At 42.8% G+C, this 22,132-nt stretch overlaps 1 protein-coding gene across 1 annotated transcript in view; it reads left to right on the top strand.

Annotated features, from left to right (window-relative positions):
- The first annotated feature begins 311 nt into the window (after positions 1 to 311).
- LOC124255933 (arrestin domain-containing protein 3-like) overlaps positions 312 to 22,132 on the top strand; it is a 49,835-nt gene continuing 28,014 nt past the window's right edge. The window contains exons 1-2 of the mRNA XM_046689880.1: positions 312 to 1,208; positions 17,039 to 17,185. Coding sequence (XP_046545836.1) covers positions 1,088 to 1,208; positions 17,039 to 17,185 — 268 coding nt within the window. The 5' untranslated portion in view covers positions 312 to 1,087. The remainder of the gene's footprint in view (positions 1,209 to 17,038; positions 17,186 to 22,132) is intronic.

The following is a 22,132-nucleotide window of genomic DNA, read 5'->3' as shown; positions in this document are numbered from 1 at the left end:
AGAAAATCACTTCAGAACGTTTCATCGTCTATATTTATGCGTTCGTCTTTCTCCTGCCCGGTAGCATAAGAACTTTTTTTTGCATCATGCCTGTGTTTATTCGCTGTGCAGCAGCGCTGTACCGTCTAAAAGTCCTTTCTTTGTAAGTTAACCGGAGTGAGAGTGCAATAAATTTACCATGAAACACCAAGGTACGAGGCATCAAATGTCTTGAAGAGAACAAGCCAATGGAATTTGTCAAAACCTCCCAGCGGCGCATCTGATTGGTTGTAGATAGCAAGCAGCGAAAGTGATCTAAATTCCCCGCGGCTGGTTGACCACAAAGCTGCAAGCCATGGTAGGGGAATAATCTGTGGAGGCTGTTCTGTCGACCGGGGGCTGAGCAGTGGAGGTGATAATGCTTCTAACACAATCACTTCTCGCCTGCAAAAACGGGTACAGTTCGGCGAAGTTTCAGTGAGGAGTAGCGATTACACACCGCTTAGAGAGTATTTTCGTGCACGAGAGCAGACGATAATATTCAATAAGGATCGGTGCAATTGGAGGAACGATATGGATTAATTGCCTGCAAGTTCACCAAGTGGCAAACTTTCAAAGGAGTCTGCTTTAGGTATTTCAATGCTGGGGGGATATCAGCAAGTGTTCCACTGGTGCCTAATTCCTGCAACTCTTCAATAACAGAAAGTTTTGAGAAGAGAAACCATTGGATGAAATAATAATTGAATTCATTGTGAAGACTTGGATGTACATTAACGGAACTAACTGCAAGTACCACACAGTGGCTCCATTTACCATCTGGTGATATTACCCAGCCATTCAGGGAACCATTTATCAACATCATCAAGAACATAACAGCATCAACGTAAGGTACCACCTACTGATATTCCTTCTCGGTTGGCATGTATGTTCGGATCTAGTGGCCAATCTAATGCCACTCTGTCACAGGAAACAATTTACAACTGATTTCATGTTTTCTAAAGTTCAGGACACTTAGTTGTGCAACAGTACACTTTGGTGCACATGACTGAGCTGCTCGTTATTCTTACCAGCGGATTACCGACATTATACCAGCTCACTGAAGTCGTCTATGATGGGGAAACTCAGCGTGTTTAAGATAGCTCTGAGCAATGTCCACGGTGTCTATTTTGCGGGACAGATGCTGCAGGGTCACGTGATCTTGGAGCTGAACGAACCTGTGAAGTTAAAAGGTATGTTTGAATAATTATAATTTCTGTGGTCTGCATTAATAAGGTTGGTTTTAATGGCATTGCCTTTAAAATGAGCACACAAATCAACTATTTTCAGACAGTCTTTGGAACATCTTCTCAACTGACTGAGTGAGTTAATATTTAGAGTTACACCGGCAGTATTTCCACAATACCGCGACTACGTCCTCAGCTGAATTAAAGACGGAAATACAGGAATGTCCATATCGATGTACGTCCTTTACTGAATTTATGTGAAATATTTCAAATATCATTCAGTAAAGGTATTCATTTCCATCAATATGAAAAGAATGGTCATTTCCCCTAATAGCTAGACAGTTTTATGACATGTAGAACGTATACAAAGATGAGATAGAGTGCCTGCTGAATCGTGGCGAATACCTCCAGCAACACGTGCATACCGTGCAGTTGGTCATACACTAGCTTCGTTCGGCTGTACAGCTGGGAAGCACATGGACAGGGGCTGGGGGGATGGAGGCGCCAGTGGGTCTTCACTTAAACGCTTGTTTTACATCCCCGTGCATCTGTCCATCTTAAGACTCAACGAGAACATTTCTGGCATGTTCACAATTATACAACAACTTGGCTGTACTCTGAAGGTTTGAGCACACCGAGGTGTTTTACGCTGTATTGTAATGAAAGCCACTCCAAGTTGCGCTTTGAGAAGGTTTTTATCCACATTTCCGCGTCTTTAGCCATAAGCCTGTCAGAGACTACGTGGATATGTGGCCTTCACACGAGATGTTTGTTATTGTGTACGCTTTGCTAAAGAGTTTTCCCTAGGTAATAACAACAATGTGTGTTGAACAAGAGATAAAAAATAAGCAATCCTTCCGTGCTGTTATAGGGGTCTTAAACCACCGGTACCGTTAAAGATGCAATATAATAAGGCCTTTGGGGTAGCCTAGTGGTTAAAGTGTTGGCTCGTCACGCCGAAGACCCGGGTTCGATTCCCCACATGGGCACAATGTGTAAAGCCCATTTCTGGTGTCCCCCGCCGTGATATTGCTGGAATATTGCTAAAAGCGGCGTAAAACTAAAATCAGTCAGTAATAAGGCCTTTACGCGAGTGAGCGAGTTTAGTTTTACGCTGTCTTTAGCAATATTCCAGCAATATCACGGCTGGGGATACCAGATATGAGCTTCACACATTGTACCCATGTGGGGAATTGAACCCGGGTCTTCAGTGTGACGAGAGAACGCCTTAACCACTAGGCTACCCCGCCTCCGCCTGTACGTACTATTATGCATAGGTAATGACGTTGACTGACAACTGATTATTTTAGAGTCTTATTTGACAATGAGAGATTCTATAAATAATAAAATAATTGCAGAAATATAAAAATCATCTTTCCGAGAGAAGGGTTTCACTCTGTTATCGGTTCGGGGCAGTCGGTGAGAGAGATTCCAACGTCGGAAGCTGGCTTCTATTTTGGTTTAGATGTTGGACTCATTGCTAGGCCTGAAACGAGGCAGTGTCACGTTTTAATAAGAGAGTTGTATATTGCTAGTTTGATCTAGATTACATAATGTCAGTTGAATACTGGCATCTGAAAGGTCAGAATCAAGTTTACTGTACCCTGCCACTACGCCCGTGCCGAATCCTTCCTTCAGATGCAGGAATTCTGTCAGGGACTAATTATAAGAGAAGGCCTTTCATGACATTTAACGTATCACGCCCTCCCCGATCCATCATTAAATGTCACTACCTGCCCATAACAACGTTTACTGCCCCAGTTATGGTAAGTAAACAATACCAGTCCTGTTCAGATTTGCCTACACACTTGAGCTCCAGGAGCAGCCGTCGAAGTCTGTAGCCACCTGACCTGAGATAGACGTCGTCCTGCTTCCATCGGTGGTAACGAACATGCTGGAAATTGTTGTCTCTGGCGAGTGTTCTAACGCGTTGTTCCTCCGGCTCCGAGCCGACGTCGTTCCTGAACCAACATTCTACGCCGCACTTTGTTTACTGATTAGACTTTCATGTGTTTACTTGCAACGGGCCAGCTTTTGGATCGGGATGTGGCGTTTGTACATCTCTACGCAACCGGGAGCAATTTGTAGAAGGTCCTCAGCAAATAATTACATGTTCAGCTCCGGCTCAAGAACATTACGGACAAATGGTTCGGGTTCCGTCGCTCAACGTATATGGGAATCATTTAGAACTTTAAAAGATTGAGAGAAAACGTACAAGCTAATTATGTGGTTGTCGCTACTGTCTTTTGATGTTTTAACCTAATCATTCAGACTTGTAACAGTAGACCTAACCTCATTTTCTTCATGATGGTTTGTGAGTGTTTGCCTGACTGGAGGCATTAAGGCATTATTTTGCTGAAATGAAATTAAGATTGTTAAGCGTGTAATGTTACACTGTTATTTACTCGTTACGATCAAAGGAGACTTATCTAAGATCTTGGTTTAAGCAATAACGCGAGTGCCCGAATTGAATGCATGTTAATTTGTAGCATTTACATTGGTTTAGCATTAAACGGAAGTGAATTGTCTAAGACTGTTTAGGATGGCACCGTATTAAATATATTGAACAATATTGTCATAGCAACCAGACTGAGTCAGAACTGTTTTACGCCGCTTTTAGCAATATTCCAAAATATATCACGTCGGGGGACACCAGAAATTGGCTTCACACAGTTGAGAATGGAACCCAGGTCTTTGGCCCGACGAGCGAACGTTTTAGTGAACCCACCACCCGTTATATCACGCAGACACGTGAAAGCAACCATCCATATAGTGATTCTTTATTTCTAAACTGTAGGCCAGAGGCCCGTAGTACAAGTAAAACGGTTATAATGGGCGAGTGGGACAAGCGCGTTTGCATTTTTAACAGTGCATGGTGTATAAACGTAGCAATATTCTGAAGGTGCTGTACATTTTCGGTTGACATTAGTACAGCACACGGAATTTATGAAACGTGGGACAGGACGTAAACTAAGATGCTATATAATGGATCCTTATATCCTGTGGACAGATGAGACGGACGTGATATTCATAACACATTTTGCAGGACCTGTTCTCAGTAGCATGACACACTTTGTTAAAATACATTAGATCATAATAATCACATCGAAACTGCGATAACAATACTCTTAGTTTCCTTACATTCACAACTGTTAAGTACATTTCACACATAGAATGTTGTTTAAAGAGAGAATACGAATGTGTCCACTCTTGCTGAAAGCAATCCTTACGTCTTTGTTGAACAATGGATAAAAAAGCTGTAGCATCCCCAACTCCCTGTCTAACCCATGCATATCCAAGACCAAGTTGAAACAGTGTAGTTTAATTAACACAGCCCAATTATGTTTATTTCTAGCATCACTTGCATTTTCAACCAAATACAGTAACATCTTATAGGCTTTTAAAGGATAGCGGTGAGGACGCATTGAGATGAGTTTCCACCAATGTAAGACAGAACGTTTCAGTGCCAAGATATAGATTGGGTTTCTTCCGCATTCACCTGATACAATATCACTTGTTGTTGATCTGCGGATGCCCAGAAAACGTTTACATGCTTGCAATTGTATTTTTTCAATGCTTTTAGCGCCTTGAATACCCCATACCTCAGAACTATACAATAGAATTGGCAGGATTTTAGTGTAAAAAATTAAAAATATAGTTTACTGCGTAAACTTCAACAAAGTATGCTGAAAAGTTATGAGAGCCGTCTTAGCTTAGGAGTCAGGTGGTTTATAGATCTCACTTGGCAGGCGTCTATAAAAGCAAGCATCAAACAAGTGGACCGACGTAGGAATCGAACCCGGTCTCAGCAAACACACATCAGTAGACCCGACATAGTATTTACAGTTGTGAGGACAGTGGCCCTAAATGTCAAAAGGTGGATCGATTACGTAGTCGATTGTCAGCCTCTCTTCTCGACGCCGTTGACAAAAAATAAACACCAGCAGTGTTAATATGCTGCACTGATGTTAATGCGATGCAACCATGTGTTAAATTCCATTTGCCCAACTGCCAAAGGCTTCTAAAAACCTGATTCAGGCAGCTTTTTATCAGCCCCTTGTTTATTTTAATTTGTGAACCCATTTCCTCTGTGTGTGTACGTTGTTGCCAGGTCACCGTGACCCGCTAGAGGCAACATCGGTCTGGGCGACAATACGTTGACGGGGAACACACTATTCCTCATAATGATTGGTGCCATGTAACCAGAGACCATATAATAGAGGGCTCTATTATATGGTCTCTGATGTAACACGTCGTTACACTCTCTAACACATATAACGATATACCTGCTGCAGTATCTGCGATGTTGTTTGTAAGGTTACACCTGCTCAGTGTTTTACACTGCATGATTCATTACAACACAATGCTTCTCTGACATGGAGCAATGGGACACCTAGTGTGCGTAATGAGGATAACAGTTACTGCCTGGGTAAATACTGACTGTTGATAGGCAGAGTTCTGCCATTCCAGTCATGCAGTGTTTGTTAACTTCACCGTTTCTCCATTTTCTGTCAGATAGAACTAACATACAGTCAGTAAACTGAAGTTAAGCACAAGGACAAATGCAATTGATTTCATAGAAGCCTGAGGTATCAAGGATCCAAACTGTCACAAGCTCAAAAAAGGGATGAATATCAGCTTCAGGAGCTGAGAAGTGGATGACATCGGAATGGGAGTGCTTCATTATATGTTTGCTCTGGGGTCTGTAATAGAAACTAATGATGCTATTACCTCATGCATCAACGGAGAAGGAAGTTTGATAATACTTACCACATCTTTTTACAAACCACCACTACCACCACCACCACTACCACCACCACCACCACCACTACCACCACCACCACAACCACTACCACCACCACCACCACCACCACTACCACCACCACCACCACTACCAACACCACCACCACCACCACCACTACCACCACCACCACCACCACTACCAACACCACCACCACCACTACCACCACCACTACCACTACCACTACCACCACTACCACCACTACCACCACCACCACAACAACAACAACAATCACCACAATGAAGAGACTTGATGGATCCTCGATACACAAGGGTTACCTTATTGTAGCGTTTTTCCATTAATCATTATTCACAGCCATATTTTGGGGACGAAATGTTAGCCTAGGAGAGCACGTGGCCTATCTTGAGAGGTGATAATGGTACCAGCACTGGAAATATTGTGCTGAGCAACTCAACCAGGAAACCAGGCCGATGGGCTCCCCGGGGAATCCCAATTTAATAGCAGTTACACGGTTGCATTGTAACATCATGGTTAATGACAAACGACATTTTAAAACTGTGTATATGATCCCCATATGGCAGGGAGTGTATTGGATTTTCAGATGTTGCTTAATGGTGTGTGCCCAGCACTCAGCTGGTTGTGTGGCTCGTGACTGACACTGACGTATTGCCGCCGTTCAGTGGTAGCGTGTACAATACCCAGAACAATCTAACCAGAGTGAGTGAGTGAGTATGGTTGTACGCCGCTTTTAACAATATTCCAGCAATTCCACCAGAAATGGGATTCACACATTGTACCCTTGTGGGGAATCGAACCCGGGTCTATATCGTGACGAGCGGACGCTTTAACCATAAGGCTACCCCACCGTCCCATCTAACCAAAGACTTTAGTGAGTGAGGGAGTTGGTGTTATATGATGGCATGTTACCTTGTAAACTAGCGTCCAAAAGAGACGCCACCACACAGTTTTCTTCACTAAAACACAACAAAAGCAAATGATGGTAACAAGAAGTGTTGTATTGTAAAACACAATCAGTCAGCAACAGTTCTTGAAACGTTTCAGTTAGAAAAACGAAACAGTTCGTGTTCTGAAGGCACATGCATGACACAGGGGTGCAGTGTCCAGTATTCGATCGCCAACGCTGATTCGTCTTTAAGGTCTTAAACTGTCCTGAACAACACAGATGATTCAGTATCGTGTGTGGCCACCCCTAGCAGTGATGCAGGCTCTAACTGAGTATGTGAGCCTTGTGACGTCATCATTAGGGATTCGGCGCCATTCCTCTTGCAGGGCAACTGCCAAAGCGTCCCTAGTCAATGGCGGCTGTTGATGTTTCCGAATACGTTGCCCCAGTTGGTGCCAGAGGTGTTCGATTGGAGACAGATCGGGTGATCTCGCTGGCAACTGTAGCAGGTTGACGTTGTTAGTGTTGAGGAAGTCACTAGTGATCCGAGCTGTGTGAGGTGTGGCGTTGTCCTGTTGAAACAGAGTCCTTGGGTGACTTTGCATGTAAGGCAGCACCACAGGCCGTAAAATATCGTCGATGTAACGACGTGCGGTGAGATTACCGTTGATGATGACGAGATCTGTTTTCTGGTCCCATCAAATTCTGCCCCAGACCATAACGCTTCCACCGCCGTAATGCTCCACTTCTTGGATGCAAGTAGGTGCCGTCCGTTCGCCCCGACGTCGGTAGATTCGAACACGACCATCAGATTTGAAGAGCTGGAACCTGCTCTCGTCACTGAAGAGCACTCTTCGCCAGTTTCGCTGCTGCCACTGCATTACGGTCCTGGCCCACCTCAATCTGTCACGTCGGTGTCGGAGCGTTAACGTCATGCCGTTGAAAGGTCGATAGGCACGAATACCATGCTGACGGAGTCGTCTTGCTACGGTCTGTCTGCTGACTGCATGTCCAAGGCTTGATGCCGTCACAGTGAGGTAGCAGTTTCTCAGATGAAGCACCCGTAAATATTGATCTTCCTGTGGGGTCGTGACCTTGGGTCTGCCACTCCTGTCCTGGGTCTGTCAGCAGTACTGCCAGTCTGTCTGTGACGTGTGACAAGTCTGGCGATGGTGGACTTGCAGCATCCCATGATCCTGGCCACGTGCACCTGTGTTGCGCCCATCTGAAGCATACCAACTACTCTTTCCCTCTGTTCTTTGGTCAATCGAGGCATGTTGGCTGCTTTCAATCGTGTCACATGATGAGAGAGAACAAATCTAGTCAGGTTTTATACCCTCGTGTCATACGGGTAACTTTGTGCACAATTTCCATTTTTTTCTGTGCGAATTCATTTAACTCACCAATCATCAAAATCTCGTCGACTTGTTCACTGTGAATAGACAGGTTGTGTTCGAGGGATGTGTTTTCAGCCGTTTTTCAGCAGATTGACAATTATTTTGACAATTTATGATAATTTTTATTTTGGTGGCATTTCTTTTGGACGCTAGTTCATATGTAGTTTATATGTACGGAGAGATGCAGGGTTGAGACGTCTACCACTTCAGGTGCATCCAAGAGCAGGGGTATGCATGGTGCTGGCAGACCTTTAAACAATGGAGGCAAACCGGGATACGAACCCGCGATCATAGGTTTCTGGTGTGACCAAGGGACGTAACTCCGCAGAGCGAACTGCGGTGCCTCAGACAAGGAACCTTTCATGTTAAAATAACCAGAGGCGCACAGGTCATCATGGATGAGTGATGGATCAGTATATACACCGATATACAGACATACACATATTTTCTGTTTCACAGACAGGAAGAGATTTGTAGTCTGAGACTGAAAATTAAGATCTAGGCTTTCAAGGGTGATACAGTATTTAAGCAAACTGAATGACTCACATGCATGAATGAGTTCAACACCGTTATGTCGAAGTTAGATGTGTTGAACGTACTGGTGTCTCGAAGGGAAGGCTTGATCTTTCCGTTTTCGTTCTTTATTGATTATTGTCTGTTGTGCTGAAATCGGATACCTCGAAGGGAAGGCTTGATCCTTTCGTATTCTTTCTTTATTGATTATTGTCTGTTGTGACGAACCTCGGTTAACTCGAAGTATTAACGTAAGTCCCAACAGTTTCGATACAATGGCGTTTGACTGTAGGTAAACGCTGTTTGTAGGGAACAGGGCCCTGGTGATACAACCAGGGTTCTTGTCGTGATGTGCCAATACTTTATCCACACATTGATCACTGTAATGGAGATTTTACAACATGTTTATTTGGGACACAGAACCCGTAATTTGGATGTGACGAGCTAAATACATGGCTCCAACGCACAGCTAGACTAATGCTTAGTCTCTGAATATATATAATTTTGATAATAACAAACAAGCCCATTTAAATTGAAAAGGAGCCCCAGGGAGACCAGAGATCCTGAACCTGAGGAAATCTAGACTTGCTTTATTTAGGGCTTTAGCACTGCAGAGAGGACTTGGCTGTAGGGAAAATAATGTGGTTCAGAGACTGTGAGACAGACTAACGCACAGCCTAAAGACTTGGTTTAACCAAAGACCTCCCCGTCAGGGTTATTCTATCCCTAGCCTAGTTTAATTGTATACCAGTGTTTTATCTATCACGATGCAGGATGTCGTTCTTTCAACTTTCCTTTCATGTCGAGCAATATTCCAACAGTTCCAGCCTCTGGTGTGTACAGTCGAGCGTGCTCTTTTCACCAAGATTTCAAAGAGCCTCTTACCACTCTTGCTCAGAAGCTGTTTGATCAAGGTTACAACATTCAAGGCCTCAGTAAAGCTTTCAAGAAGTTTTATGGTAGACATGTGGAAGACATATCGAAATTTGATGCATCAGTGACAAAAATGATGTCCGATGAAATTCCCTGTACCATACGTTCACGAACTATTTCAGGTGAACAACTGACTAGAGTTAGCATATGTTTATGACGGCTGCCACAGGTGGGGCAGGATACGCTCACTTTTTCGCGAATACCTGGTATCATCACTATTTCATGCTATGTCATCGTATCGCATGGTGACAATCACTGGATTGTCGCGTCCAGACTCGATTTGTTTACAAACATCATCGTACAACTGTAATACTGCTGAAACAAATATGCACTCATGATATAGTCCCAACTGTACAATCGACTCTGCTTTTAGCAAAGATGTTTTATGAATATGGAGAGGGTTTTGTCGCTTTTATTTACAAAGGTACCAACTTTGATACAAGGGTAATTCTGACCATGTTCAATTTCAAAAACCGAAATTACAAATGGATTTTGTATTTTCTCCTCTTTGATAAAAGATGAAAACTAGTTCATTAATGTGTCACATATGCATTGAAATATATTGTTAAATATTCCTGTAACAGCTGTCCTTGGATTTAACAAGTCACATGATATTATTACCAGTGGAGTCACACGTATGTTGATCACCCATGTTGTTTTCTCAAATTGTTTTTTTTAATCGATTATGTATATCATTATGTTATACCAACACCAATCAGTGGCATATTTACACATAGAGACCTTCCATTATCTCTGCCTGTTGTGACAGTATCTGTCAGTATTCTAGAGTATATGTCCAACGTTCATGTTAAGGGGTAGATGCTCAAATTGCTTCCTTAGTAAATGGAGAGGAATTTGTGCCTTTTCGACCATCATCCTCCGGATGCTTTGATATTTTCCTGTTAGATAGTGCTTCTTATATGTAAAATTTAAACAAAAATGTAGGCCAGGGGTTCTCAAAGACTATCGTAATTATATTAGACTTATGCTTAATCTCTGAATAGGCTATAATTTTGATAGAAACAAAAATACAACATATATATTGAGACGGAGTCACAGTGAAGTGGGGGATTCTTAATCTGAAAATCTAGACTTGTTTCAAATATGGCTTTTGCATCGGAGGAAGGCTTTGTGTTCCTGTGTGCCTGACAAGCGCCCTAAGGTAAGACTGTCTTGTGTCCATGTTAAGGCATTGGAGTTACGATCACCTGCACTCAGATAACTTGTACGACAGCACTCTAAGCGGTGTTCCACAAAGTTATTCTAGTGCTCTGATATAGACGCACGAGAATGTTAGTGCCTTGTGGAACGGGCTGTGATAAATAAGGCGATCTTAGCTCTATGATTCTGTGACAGCGCCTGTAAAGCGAAATCGTAGCATTAACATCCCTTTGGGAAACTGACCGTACTGAGTGAGTGAGTAAGGTTTACGCCGCTTTCAGCAATATTTCAGCAATATCACGACGGGGCACATCAGCAATGGTCTTCACACATTGTATCCATGTGGGGAATCAAACCCGGGTCTTCAGCGTGACGAGCGAACGCCTTAACCACTAGGCTACCCCACTGCCCCCTGACTTGCTGGAGAGACACAATATGTAATGCTAATATTATGCATACAGCCATCTGTTTTTTCTGTCACAAGAATATGCTTTCGTAGCTTGTCGTCCCAAAAATAGGACAGCACCCCCAGAGAAACCAGCTGCCTAGTGGTCAACACCAGCTCAAGGTCAACACATGCATGTGTAATACTAATACCTAATCACACAATATATTTCCCTCGTCTAAGTTGTATATATAATTACTAATGCTGATTTCATGCGGAGTAGACCTGACTAGGCTTGTATGTTTGGATTAGTTCTGGCTGAATAAAATCCACAATCATGGAGAAGAACCACCCAGCTCGTGCAGCGTTAGAACTCTCTCCGAACCTCCCTGAATCAAATATTGATGAAGTCCAGTAACGAAAATAAATCTCAGTGTGAAGTTTCTCGGTGGCTGGGGGAAGACTGTATCTAGGCTGTTGAGCCTGTCGTGTCTTATTTGTCATAAGCAATTACCCTTGCCCCAGCTCTGACTAATCTCCTACACAAACGATGGTCGCTCCTGATAGCGAGATTCCCAATAATTCCTTCCATTCATCAAATCAATTTGACAAGATGGTTAATAACCATGTAACCCACAGTAATGCCTGGTTCCTTGTATAAACAGCACGGCGGACATTGGCCTAGACTAACGCTTAGTCTCTGAATATACGTAATTATGATAGTAACAGATAAACCCATTTAGATTGAAAAGGAACCCCTGTCAAATGGGGGAATCTAGACTTGCTTCTAGCATTGCATGTAGGGCTAGGCAGTAGACCCAATAATGTGCTTCAGGGACTGTGAGGCAGACTACCACTGGCCTAGCCTTACTCCAAGGCTGTACTGAGTGCTAAGCCCATCTATGTATAGTAATTATATCCTTTAAAGATGCAAGTCGTGATAAGCAGACAGTAAGGACGTCAGTCTATTATTTATATTTGTTTAGAAAATAATAATGTCTTCATCATGTGCAACACATGTGTCTGTGATTCACTATTAAATTGTGTTGATCCTAGGTTTTCGCGAAAAACTGTGTACTAGTATGTCCTGTCCTACCTCTTGCATATGACACACAATGACTCAGTGAGTGAGTTTAGTTTTACGCTGCTTTAAACAATATTCCAGTAATATCAGGCCGGGGACAAAGAAATGGGCTTCACAAAATGTACCCATGTGGGGAAACGAACCCGGGTCTTAGGTGTGACGAGCGAACGCTTTAACCACTAGGCTACCCCACCGCCCCTATACATGCACAGGCAAGTCAATAGATTACTAAAACTAAACGGATACATGGTACATGTTAAAGTTAGGAATTGCATCCTGATTATGTCATCTTATGGCCATGGATACGTAAATAACATTATAAATAAATGTAAATAAAATGAGAGATTTTTACACACTTTTCAAAACCTAAAACAGAACTAGTATTCCCAGAGATTTAATATCTGTGTACAGTGTGGTTCAAATGTATTAATTGGTCATTGGTGATGAAAGACTGTTCCTCTGCTGTGTGGTGAATTTGACAATATATCGAAGTCAGACGTATGACTGGTATGGACGTCATATATCACCCAACAGTTTACTGTTAACCCTGGCATCTTGTATATTATCTGTTCTACGCTAAATGTGTCTCACTTAGAAACGGATTTAATTAACAGTGACCATTTTGTACTGAAATACATCCTTCATATTTTCATTTGAAGGATTTCCGTACATCAGTATTGCTATCGGATCGCGGTTATGGAACGTGTGTTAATGTGACTTAATCAATATAAGAAATTCAGTTTAGCATCCAGTTAATTAATTTCGCCCATGGTGTTCCACATCTCGTCAGGGGGATGTCAGTACAACCTATCCGACAGACGCGCGCCGGTGCTCCAGCTGACACGTGAGCTCTGATTGGTTGACCTGACACATGTCAGTCTTAATGAGGAATAATGGTCAGTGCCACTGAGGAAATCAGGCAGGACCTTATAATGCCATTCTTTGTCAGTCGAGGATATCAATCATACAGGCAAATGTGTTAATAAGTTTTCCATAGGTGGAAACGTTCTTTGCGCGGTTTCAATATCGTGTTACAAGCTGATTTATGGTTGTTGGGGTATTTTGGGTTTGTTTCCACCGAAAACAAATAATCGATATGTCATAATTTGTTCTATTTGGAACTTAGTTTAGGAATAACTTCATCCAAAAAAGGTACGATCTAAGATTTCAATGGACACAACTGTCCTGTGTCATTGGAATAATTCACCGAGGAGTCTGCTGTCTGGCATAATTTCATTTGATATTTTCTACAAGAACGGTACTTTTGGGGTTTCATGGGATACTTTCTCCAAGAACGGTACTGTCTGGGGTTTCATTGGATACTTCCTCCAAGAACGGTACTGTCTGGGTTTCATGGGATACTTCCTCAAAGAACGGTACTGTCTGGGGTTTAATTGGATACTCCCTCCAAGAACGGCACTGTCTGGGATTTCATGGGATACTTCCAACCAAGAACGGTAACTGTCTGGGGTTTCTTGGGTACTTTGGATACTGTCTGGGGTTTCATCCAAGAACGGTACTGTCTGGGGTTTCACTGGATACTTCCTCCAAGAACGGTACTGTCTGGGGTTTCATTGGATACTTCCTCCAAGAACGGCACTGTCTGTTGTTTATTTGGATACTTCCTCAAAGAACGGTACTGTCTGGGGTTTCATGGGATACTTTCTCCAAAAACGGTACTGTCTGGGGCTTATTTGGATACTTCCTCCAACAACGGTACTGTCTGGGGTTTCATGGGATACTTCCTCCAAGAACGGCAAACTGTCTGGGGTTTATTTGGATACTTTCTCCAAAAACGGTACTGTCTGGGGTTTCACTGGATACTTCCTCCAAGAACGGTACTTTCTGGGGTTTCATTGGATACTTCCTCCAAGAATGGTCCTGTATGGGGTTTAACTGGATACTCCCTCCAACAACGGCACTGTCTGGGGTCTGTTTGGATAATTCTTCCGAGAACGGTACTGTCTGGGGTTTATTTGGATACTTCCTCCAAGAACGCTACTGTATGGGGTTTAATTGGATACTTCCTCTAAGAACGGCACTGTCTGGGGTTTCATTGGATACTTCCTCCATGAACGGTACTGTCTGGGATTTCATGGGATACTTGCTCCAAGAACGTTACTGTCTGGGGCTTCATGGGATACTTCCTCCAAGAACGGTACTGTCTGGGGTTTCATGGGATGCTTCCTCCAAGAACGGCACTGTCTGGGGTTTATTTGGATACTTTCTCCAAGAACGGTACTGTCTGGGGTTTCACTGGATACTTCCTCCAAGAACGGTACTGTCTGTGGTTTATTTGGATACTTCCTCCAAGGACGGTCCTGTATGGGGTTTAACTGGATACTTCCTCAAAGAACGGTACTGTCTGGGGTTTAATTGGATACTCCCTCCAACAACGGCACTGTCTGGGGTCTATTTGGATAATTCTTCCGAGAACGGTACTGTCTGGGGTTTATTTGGATACTTCCTCAAAGAACAGTACTGTCTGGGGTTTCATGGGATACTTCCTCCAAGAACGGTACTGTATGGGGTTTAATTGGATACTTCCTCCAAGAACAGTACTGTCTGGGGTGTCATGGGATACTTCCTCCAAGAACGGCACTGTCTGTGGTTTATTTGGATACTTCCTCCAAGAACGGTCCTGTATGGGGTTTAACTGGATACTTCCTCCAAGAACGGTACTGTCTGGGGTTTAATTGGATACTCCCTCCAACAACGGCACTGTCTGGGGTCTATTTGGATAATTCTTCCGAGAACGGTACTGTCTGGGGTTTATTTGGATACTTCCTCAAAGAACAGTACTGTCTGGGGTTTCATGGGATACTTCCTCAAAGAACGGTACTGTATGGGGTTTAATTGGATACATCCTCCAAGAACAGTACTGTCTGGGGTGTCATGGGATACTTCCTCCAAGAACGGCACTGTCTGTTGTTTATTTGGATACTTCCTCAAAGAACGGTAATGTCTGGGGTTTAATTGGATACTTTCTCCAAGAACGGTAGTGTCTGGGGTTTCATGGGATACTTCCTCCAAGAACGGCACTGTCTGGGGTTTAATTGGATACTTCCTCAAAGAACGGTACTGTCTGGGGTTTAATTGGATACTTCCTCCGAGAGCGGCACTGTCTGGGGTTTCATGGGATGCTTCCTCCAAGAACGGCACTGTCTGAGGTTTCATGGGATACTGTACTAGTTAGGTTTTCATTGGATACGTTCTCTGTAGTATGATTATACATCCGTGAAACACTTTCAGTTTGATCCCGTACATCATTTCTCACAAACAATACACGAAACAATCTCACTACTGTAGATGTCTTAATGTTTATAATAAATTAATAAATCTAAGCTGGAGTGGGTGTTTGCAGACAGACTGTCTTATTATGTCTACATCCTGTGTCCATACAACCATGTTTCAAGGGTCATTTATTCGAAAATTAAATAGAAGAATTTTGCTATATCTATATCTTTAACTGAGGCAATTCTGTCTCGATCTGGCCTAACCCTTAACTTCAAGGGATGGACAATTTGATTGTGTGTGTACTAAGTATGTTACCCTATCTCACAATGCCAACCTCACAGATGCCACTGTGACTACTAGCTGCAATAAATGTCCCAGATGACGGACGTGGATAACGCGGAGAATCTTCACAGAGGAAGGCGCGATCTGTAATGTCATTAACACCTTATATATTATCTACCGGATTTACACAATGCTCTGTTGACCCCGTGGTCGTGTGGGAGATTGAATCACATAATCTGATTTAAGGTCCCAGCGTGTGATAAATACAAACTTAGTGTCGTGATTCAAGTTGCCCACTGTGAAGGGATCCTTTGTCCCCTCTCTTGTGGGAATACATTACATTGAACCTGGGAATGGTAAGACCTATGTACTGCAGAACGTTCGCTTCACTCCGACAATATAGTAGGTTATAGAGGAGTGTGAAAAGGTACTAGTAAAGCATTCTCTTCCCACAGAGGTTACTTGTCATATCTTCCTACGAACCTCTGTTCTAATACGGCCCTTTCATGGTGCGGGTGTTCAGGATTCGTGATTGGTTGCAATCAGATTTAGTTGTGCAATCAGCGACGTTCTTTCGTAGGAAGATATGACAAGTAACTTCTGTGGGAAGATATGACAAGTAACTTCTGTGGGAAGATATGACAAGTAACTTCTGTGGGAAGAGAATGCTAGTGAAGAGGATTGGATAATATCTGTAATAAAAAATCTTAACGCAATAACTGTCAGATGTGAGAATAATCGTAAGTCACAGCATATAATAGATTTGGACTTTGTTACAATGACCTATTAGAAATTAGGGCGTTTAATGTTTTGCTAAATTATATTTCATTACTACATTTGCTAATACGAAAGACGTGTTTAGAGTATAAATTAGATCACAGGACGAGGGAAGAGATATTACTTCAAAACGATCCTCCTCCTCTTCATCATCGTTATCATCATCATCATCATCATCATCATCAATCATCATCATCACCACCACCATCACTTTTGTCATGTTTGAAGTGCCTTAGTGCTAAGGTCCAAATTAGCCCTTCGTCGAAGAAGTCTCACATGTGATAGTTGGTCGACAAAGCTATGAAATCATATATCTTGTGTCACTCGTGGCTTTCATCCTGATGTCACCATGTCAAGGCTTCGAACAAATTTCACTCACTAACTCCCCGTTCTGTTCACAGGCATCCGGATCACGTTTCGGGGTCGGGCGTTCGTGCACTGGACGGAACAGCTGATGAGGGGGCCAGGTGAGAGTCGTTTCCGGGAAATCCGTCACCACGCAGCCAAGGAGGAATATTTCGACGTGTCACATCCTCTTATACCTAGGGGTAAGTAGCTTTGTCTGAATCTGTCCTTGCGCCCCTAGGCGTACGTTGGCCCTTCCAGAGAGGTGAATCCTTGTAGGATGGGGCAAGTTGACTCGCTCGTATAGGCTTGACCCGTCCACAGGTGGGTGAGTGAGGCTTCGGTAATATTCCGGCAACATCACGGCAAGAGATAAAAGCAATGGGTTCGCACTCTGTACCCATGTGAGGAATTGAGCCCAGGTATTTGACGTGACGAGTGAACGCTTTAACCACCAGGCTACCCCACCGCCCCTCCCGTCCACACAACTAGTAACATACACTATTGGGACGACTAACACCAAGTCTCTGAAAATGTAATTTTGACAGAAACAGATAATATAAATTAAAAAGAGACCCAAAGAGCCTGGTTCAAGAACTGTAAGACAAGTTATTGTGTTACAGCATTCCTCTTTTCGATGTTGATGTTTGTTTGTTTTTCTGTACCTAAAACAGCACCAGATCTCAGTAAAAGCATCACAAAATATGCACACATCGCTACAGGAAGAGCAACCGAGGTGTACGTACTCACTGTCCCGATTCGGACATCGAAGAGTTCCTAACAATTGTTAAGAAAGATAAAACCAGGGCTCCGGAATGTTATTTAACTGTTAGTCCGGTGTCGCAATAGCTGTCGATGAATGTGCAACAGCGCAATGTTCTTTAAAGTAAACCTGCACAAGTCTATGAGACTATACACATATTAGGAACAAGTTGTCCCTATAAAATACTGGCGTCCTTAGACTGTCCGTTTGTCTAGATTTGCCTGTTACAAAGAATAGAATAACCATACACCCTGGTATCCTTTAGTACAGCTTTTGAGCAAGGCTACGTACAAAGCTGTCGATTGAACGGCAAAACTGTCATCGGTGTGGAAGTAGCACATTTACCACTAAAGATGTCCCTAAAATCTGTCAACGGAGTTGCAACAATGTAATGTCCGTTAAAAAAGTCGACGAGGTGACCACATAACTGTATCCGTACATGGTGCAGTTACCTCAAAAGATAAGTTGAAACAATTTACTGTCCCTAAAATCTAAAACAGAGATGCAACAACGTATGGTATCTAAAAGCTGTCAACAGAGTTGCAAATGTCCTTGATAGGTGTCCACGCAATGTCCCTAAAATCTATTTCAGTAAATGGAAATGAGAAAATCAATTTCAACCGTGTATTTAACTGCTCGTTTCACAGACTTCTCACTTCAAACCATCTACTTAGACCAACCTGTTCATTAGCCACTCTGCTAACTGTCCGAGTTCTCTATATTTAGCATCATGAAGACTTAATAAAGACCCATCGAACGTGTTGGCCCATTACGCGCATCGGTCTCTCGGCATGAAACCAATATCATCAAGAAATTAAGCTTGATAAAGCTTAATAATTTAAAGGATACCACAGTTTACTGGATCTCGTTGATATGATGAATTTGGCACTCGAATTCCCTACCCGGTCGCAATTTAATTTCTAAAGCTCTTTGCTAATGTACAGATAGAACTCTCGGGAGGGGATGTATTTTGTTTTCATCTTTCTGTCTGAAATAACTATGTCTGTTATGTTGAAAGATAGGGCAATATCACTTTACGCCTGTGTATCTATGTAGAAACCAAGAGAAGAGAAGAGAAAATATGTCTCTGCGGGGCTGTATCAAAAGTCATAAAAAACATTATTTGAATTTTGATTGATACTGGAGTCTCGCTAGTGTGATCGAGGAAACGTTTAATGTAAAATACTTTGATTTAATCTAATCTCCAAACCATCACGTTTTAACATTAAATATCCCTAAATCTTAAATGTGATTTCGCCATAATGCATTATCAGAATTCGAAATTGACGGTGGCGTCCATGCCCATGTATTTACAAGATTGTATATATAAAAAGTCTCATGATGGTAGTTCCTCACTGACGAGTATTTCATGGTGGTGATTCAGATCCAGTTCTCCAAACTTCAATCTTTGCTCAAGAATTGGAACTGCATAAAACTGACAAATGTAAACACAGTAAACACGTTTGTCTCGTTTATTCCGCCCGTTGGTAAGGAGTTGTACTTTGTTTACAAATTCGCCTCCCATAATCTATATATAGGGATGTGATAGCATAAAATGTCGGTGGAAAGGAGTTTTGTGTCATCACCAACCCATATTTATCTCATTACATCAACTGGTACTTCAAGCAGCCTAGAGGTTAAATAGTTCGCCCGTCACGCCAAAGACCCGGGTTCGATTCCCCACAAGGGTACAAATGTGTGAAGCCCATTTCTGGTGTGCTGGAATATTTCTAAAAGCGGAGTAAAACCATATTGACTGACTCACTCACTCAAGCGGCGCCGCAATGTTATCCATTGGGTTCCCGTTTATAAACCATACCAGGATCCGGTGATATTTGGTATGTCAGAACAAACCCGTGGTACGCCTTAGAGCTTTGTGACTGCGGGCTTTTGTCCTTCATACATCATAAGACGTTCGCTCGTCACCCCGAAGACCCGGGTTCGATTCCCCACATAGGCACAATGTGTGAAGCCCATTTCTGGTGTCCCCAGCCGTGATATTGCTGGAATATTGCTAAAAGCGGCGTAAAACCATACTCACTCACTCACTCAATTCATACATCATAAAAATGTTCACAGTGGCGTTTAACCCAACTCACTCCTCACTCACTCACTCAACTTACACAACATGGTTCCGAGTGGTTACATACTTTGAATGTTTCTCGGTTTGAGACGACCCCTACTTCATCCGCAGCTGCTCAATCTCTGAATCTGTGAAAGCAGCGAGAAAAACGGTTAGAATTTACTGTCAAGCAATAAAGATAGCTCCTGAATCGTAAATAACTGTAACCGAAATATATAGGGCAAGATATGATTAATTTGGAATAATTGGAGAACTTTACGAAACTAACTGTTTAAAAATCTTTGTTGATGTGCGTGTGGCTGGCCTGGGATGGGCTTAGAGTGGGGTGTGAGGGGTGTCCTTATTACCGAGCATCTCAGCAGGGAGCACCCGGAATTCATTCAATACATGAGAAGCCGTGTTCGCCGAAAGACAAAATAAATGTTGTTGGGTTTTTTCCTCAGACAGATGATTTACATCTTAGTGGAGGGGGAAGATCTACTAGCATCACAGTTCCTATTCATCCCTCCCCACTATCATCAAACAGTTGCTTTTCATCAGATATTGCTGTGGTTAGGTATATATTCAATAATATAGTCATGAGCCTCTCGACATTGGCATATTACCGGATTTCCCCTTATAGAAATTGACATTAGGGTAATTCGGTGGTTATTTATCCATATGTACAAAGGGTAGCAATTCACCTACATCTCGAGTTTTTCTAGCCAGCCACATCTGTGAAGCATCACACTGGTAAGGGGAGCCGGGAGGGACCACTAACGCCGTGCCCCAGGATCACAAACCCCATGCATTGTACTATGATCCGCTTCCCATTCTATAAAAGCCGTACGACACCATATACCTAGTAATTCCTCCTACACAAATGTCAGCCCCCTTGCACTGTATCAGTGTAGGGCTGTGAACGTGTGCAGGGACATTGTATACACAGTGTTGCATGGCTTGGCCAACTCTGTGACATGGGGAATCTCCGCCTTGATCTGTATTTGTAACACGTGTGCCTCGAGGCTCTCTGCTAGGGAGGTATAACGGTGTTTTTTGGCCTTTAAAGTTGTGTCTGCTTTCACCTGTTTCCCATTCTAAACAGTTGGGTTAAAGATAGACACCAGGCCATGCCAAACACACAGCAATATTAGACCCTTTTATCTTTTAACCAACAACAGTCTCAGACATTCTCAAAATATCGCTTTTAACAACATTGGGTTGTGTCATTATGATATGAGTTTCACAACATGGCAAAGGACTGGTAATTCGTTACAGGGGAGGGGCCGGAGGAATGTGTCCGGAGAAAGGAAGAAATGACACTGGAGTTAGGGGCACCATAATTAATCAAAATTAAGTGGAGTTCAGGGCCTAGATTTTCGAAGCTCTCTTAGCGCTAAGATAGTCGTAAGTGCCATACATTAACATTAACTTACGACTATCTTAGCGCTAAGAGATCTTCGAAAATCTAGTAGCCCAGGCGTATATCCCGATATTACTCCGCGTTGAGATATGGTTACTTGCATCTATAGTCTCACCAGTGTGATGATGAAGAGACACTGTTCTGTTTGTGCACAGAAGTTGAACATTACTCAAGGACTGGGCATTAATCCGGTAACCCAGTTTCAGCACCATTGTTTCAAATGGTGTGTGTGTGTGTGTGTGTGTGTGTGTGTGTGTGTGTGTGTGTCGATGGGGGAAAGAAGCAGGGTGTGGTTAGACCTCAGACCAATCTCGCCGCCTCTTGTCCTTTGATATACAGGGAGCAAAGTGGTACATTTATCATATTTTTTTAATCAACTCAGATTAAACTGACACGTCGTTTCAGAAGTAGATCTCTGCTCATTTAAACGTCTCATTTAATATACATGTAGTTATGTGATGGATAAATGCATGTACGGCGTCGACGTAATATCTAATTCTGTGACCTCAACAAAGCCATTAACATGTAGACTATATTCTTACGCTATACAATCAGCTGGTGATTGGGTGGCTCAAAGACAATGCGTTAGTGTGGCATGTCGTGACCCGGTGCGGCGGACGTTGCTTATGCTGTAACCATTGGTGTCTTTGGCCCAGACAAGACTATATACTCTATACGTATTACAGCTATAACGCGATCTGGTGCTCAAGCCCATCGTATCCCAGCTGCGTAGATCGATGCTCATGATTTCAGTCACTAGATTGTCTGGTCCAGATTCGATTAAGAGCCCGCCATCATATAGCTTGAATAATCTCTGAGTGCGGCGTTAAACAACAGATAACCCATGCAGCTACAATACTGCTGGGTGATATGCACATCTTTATTCATTCTCTCTTTTGGGG

The sequence above is a fragment of the Haliotis rubra genome, unplaced genomic scaffold, assembly GCF_003918875.1.
Source record: "Haliotis rubra isolate DU_JTF1 unplaced genomic scaffold, ASM391887v1 Scf613, whole genome shotgun sequence".
NCBI classification, from domain to species: Eukaryota; Metazoa; Mollusca; class Gastropoda; order Lepetellida; family Haliotidae; genus Haliotis; species Haliotis rubra.
This window is presented reverse-complemented; position numbering and strand designations above follow the sequence as displayed.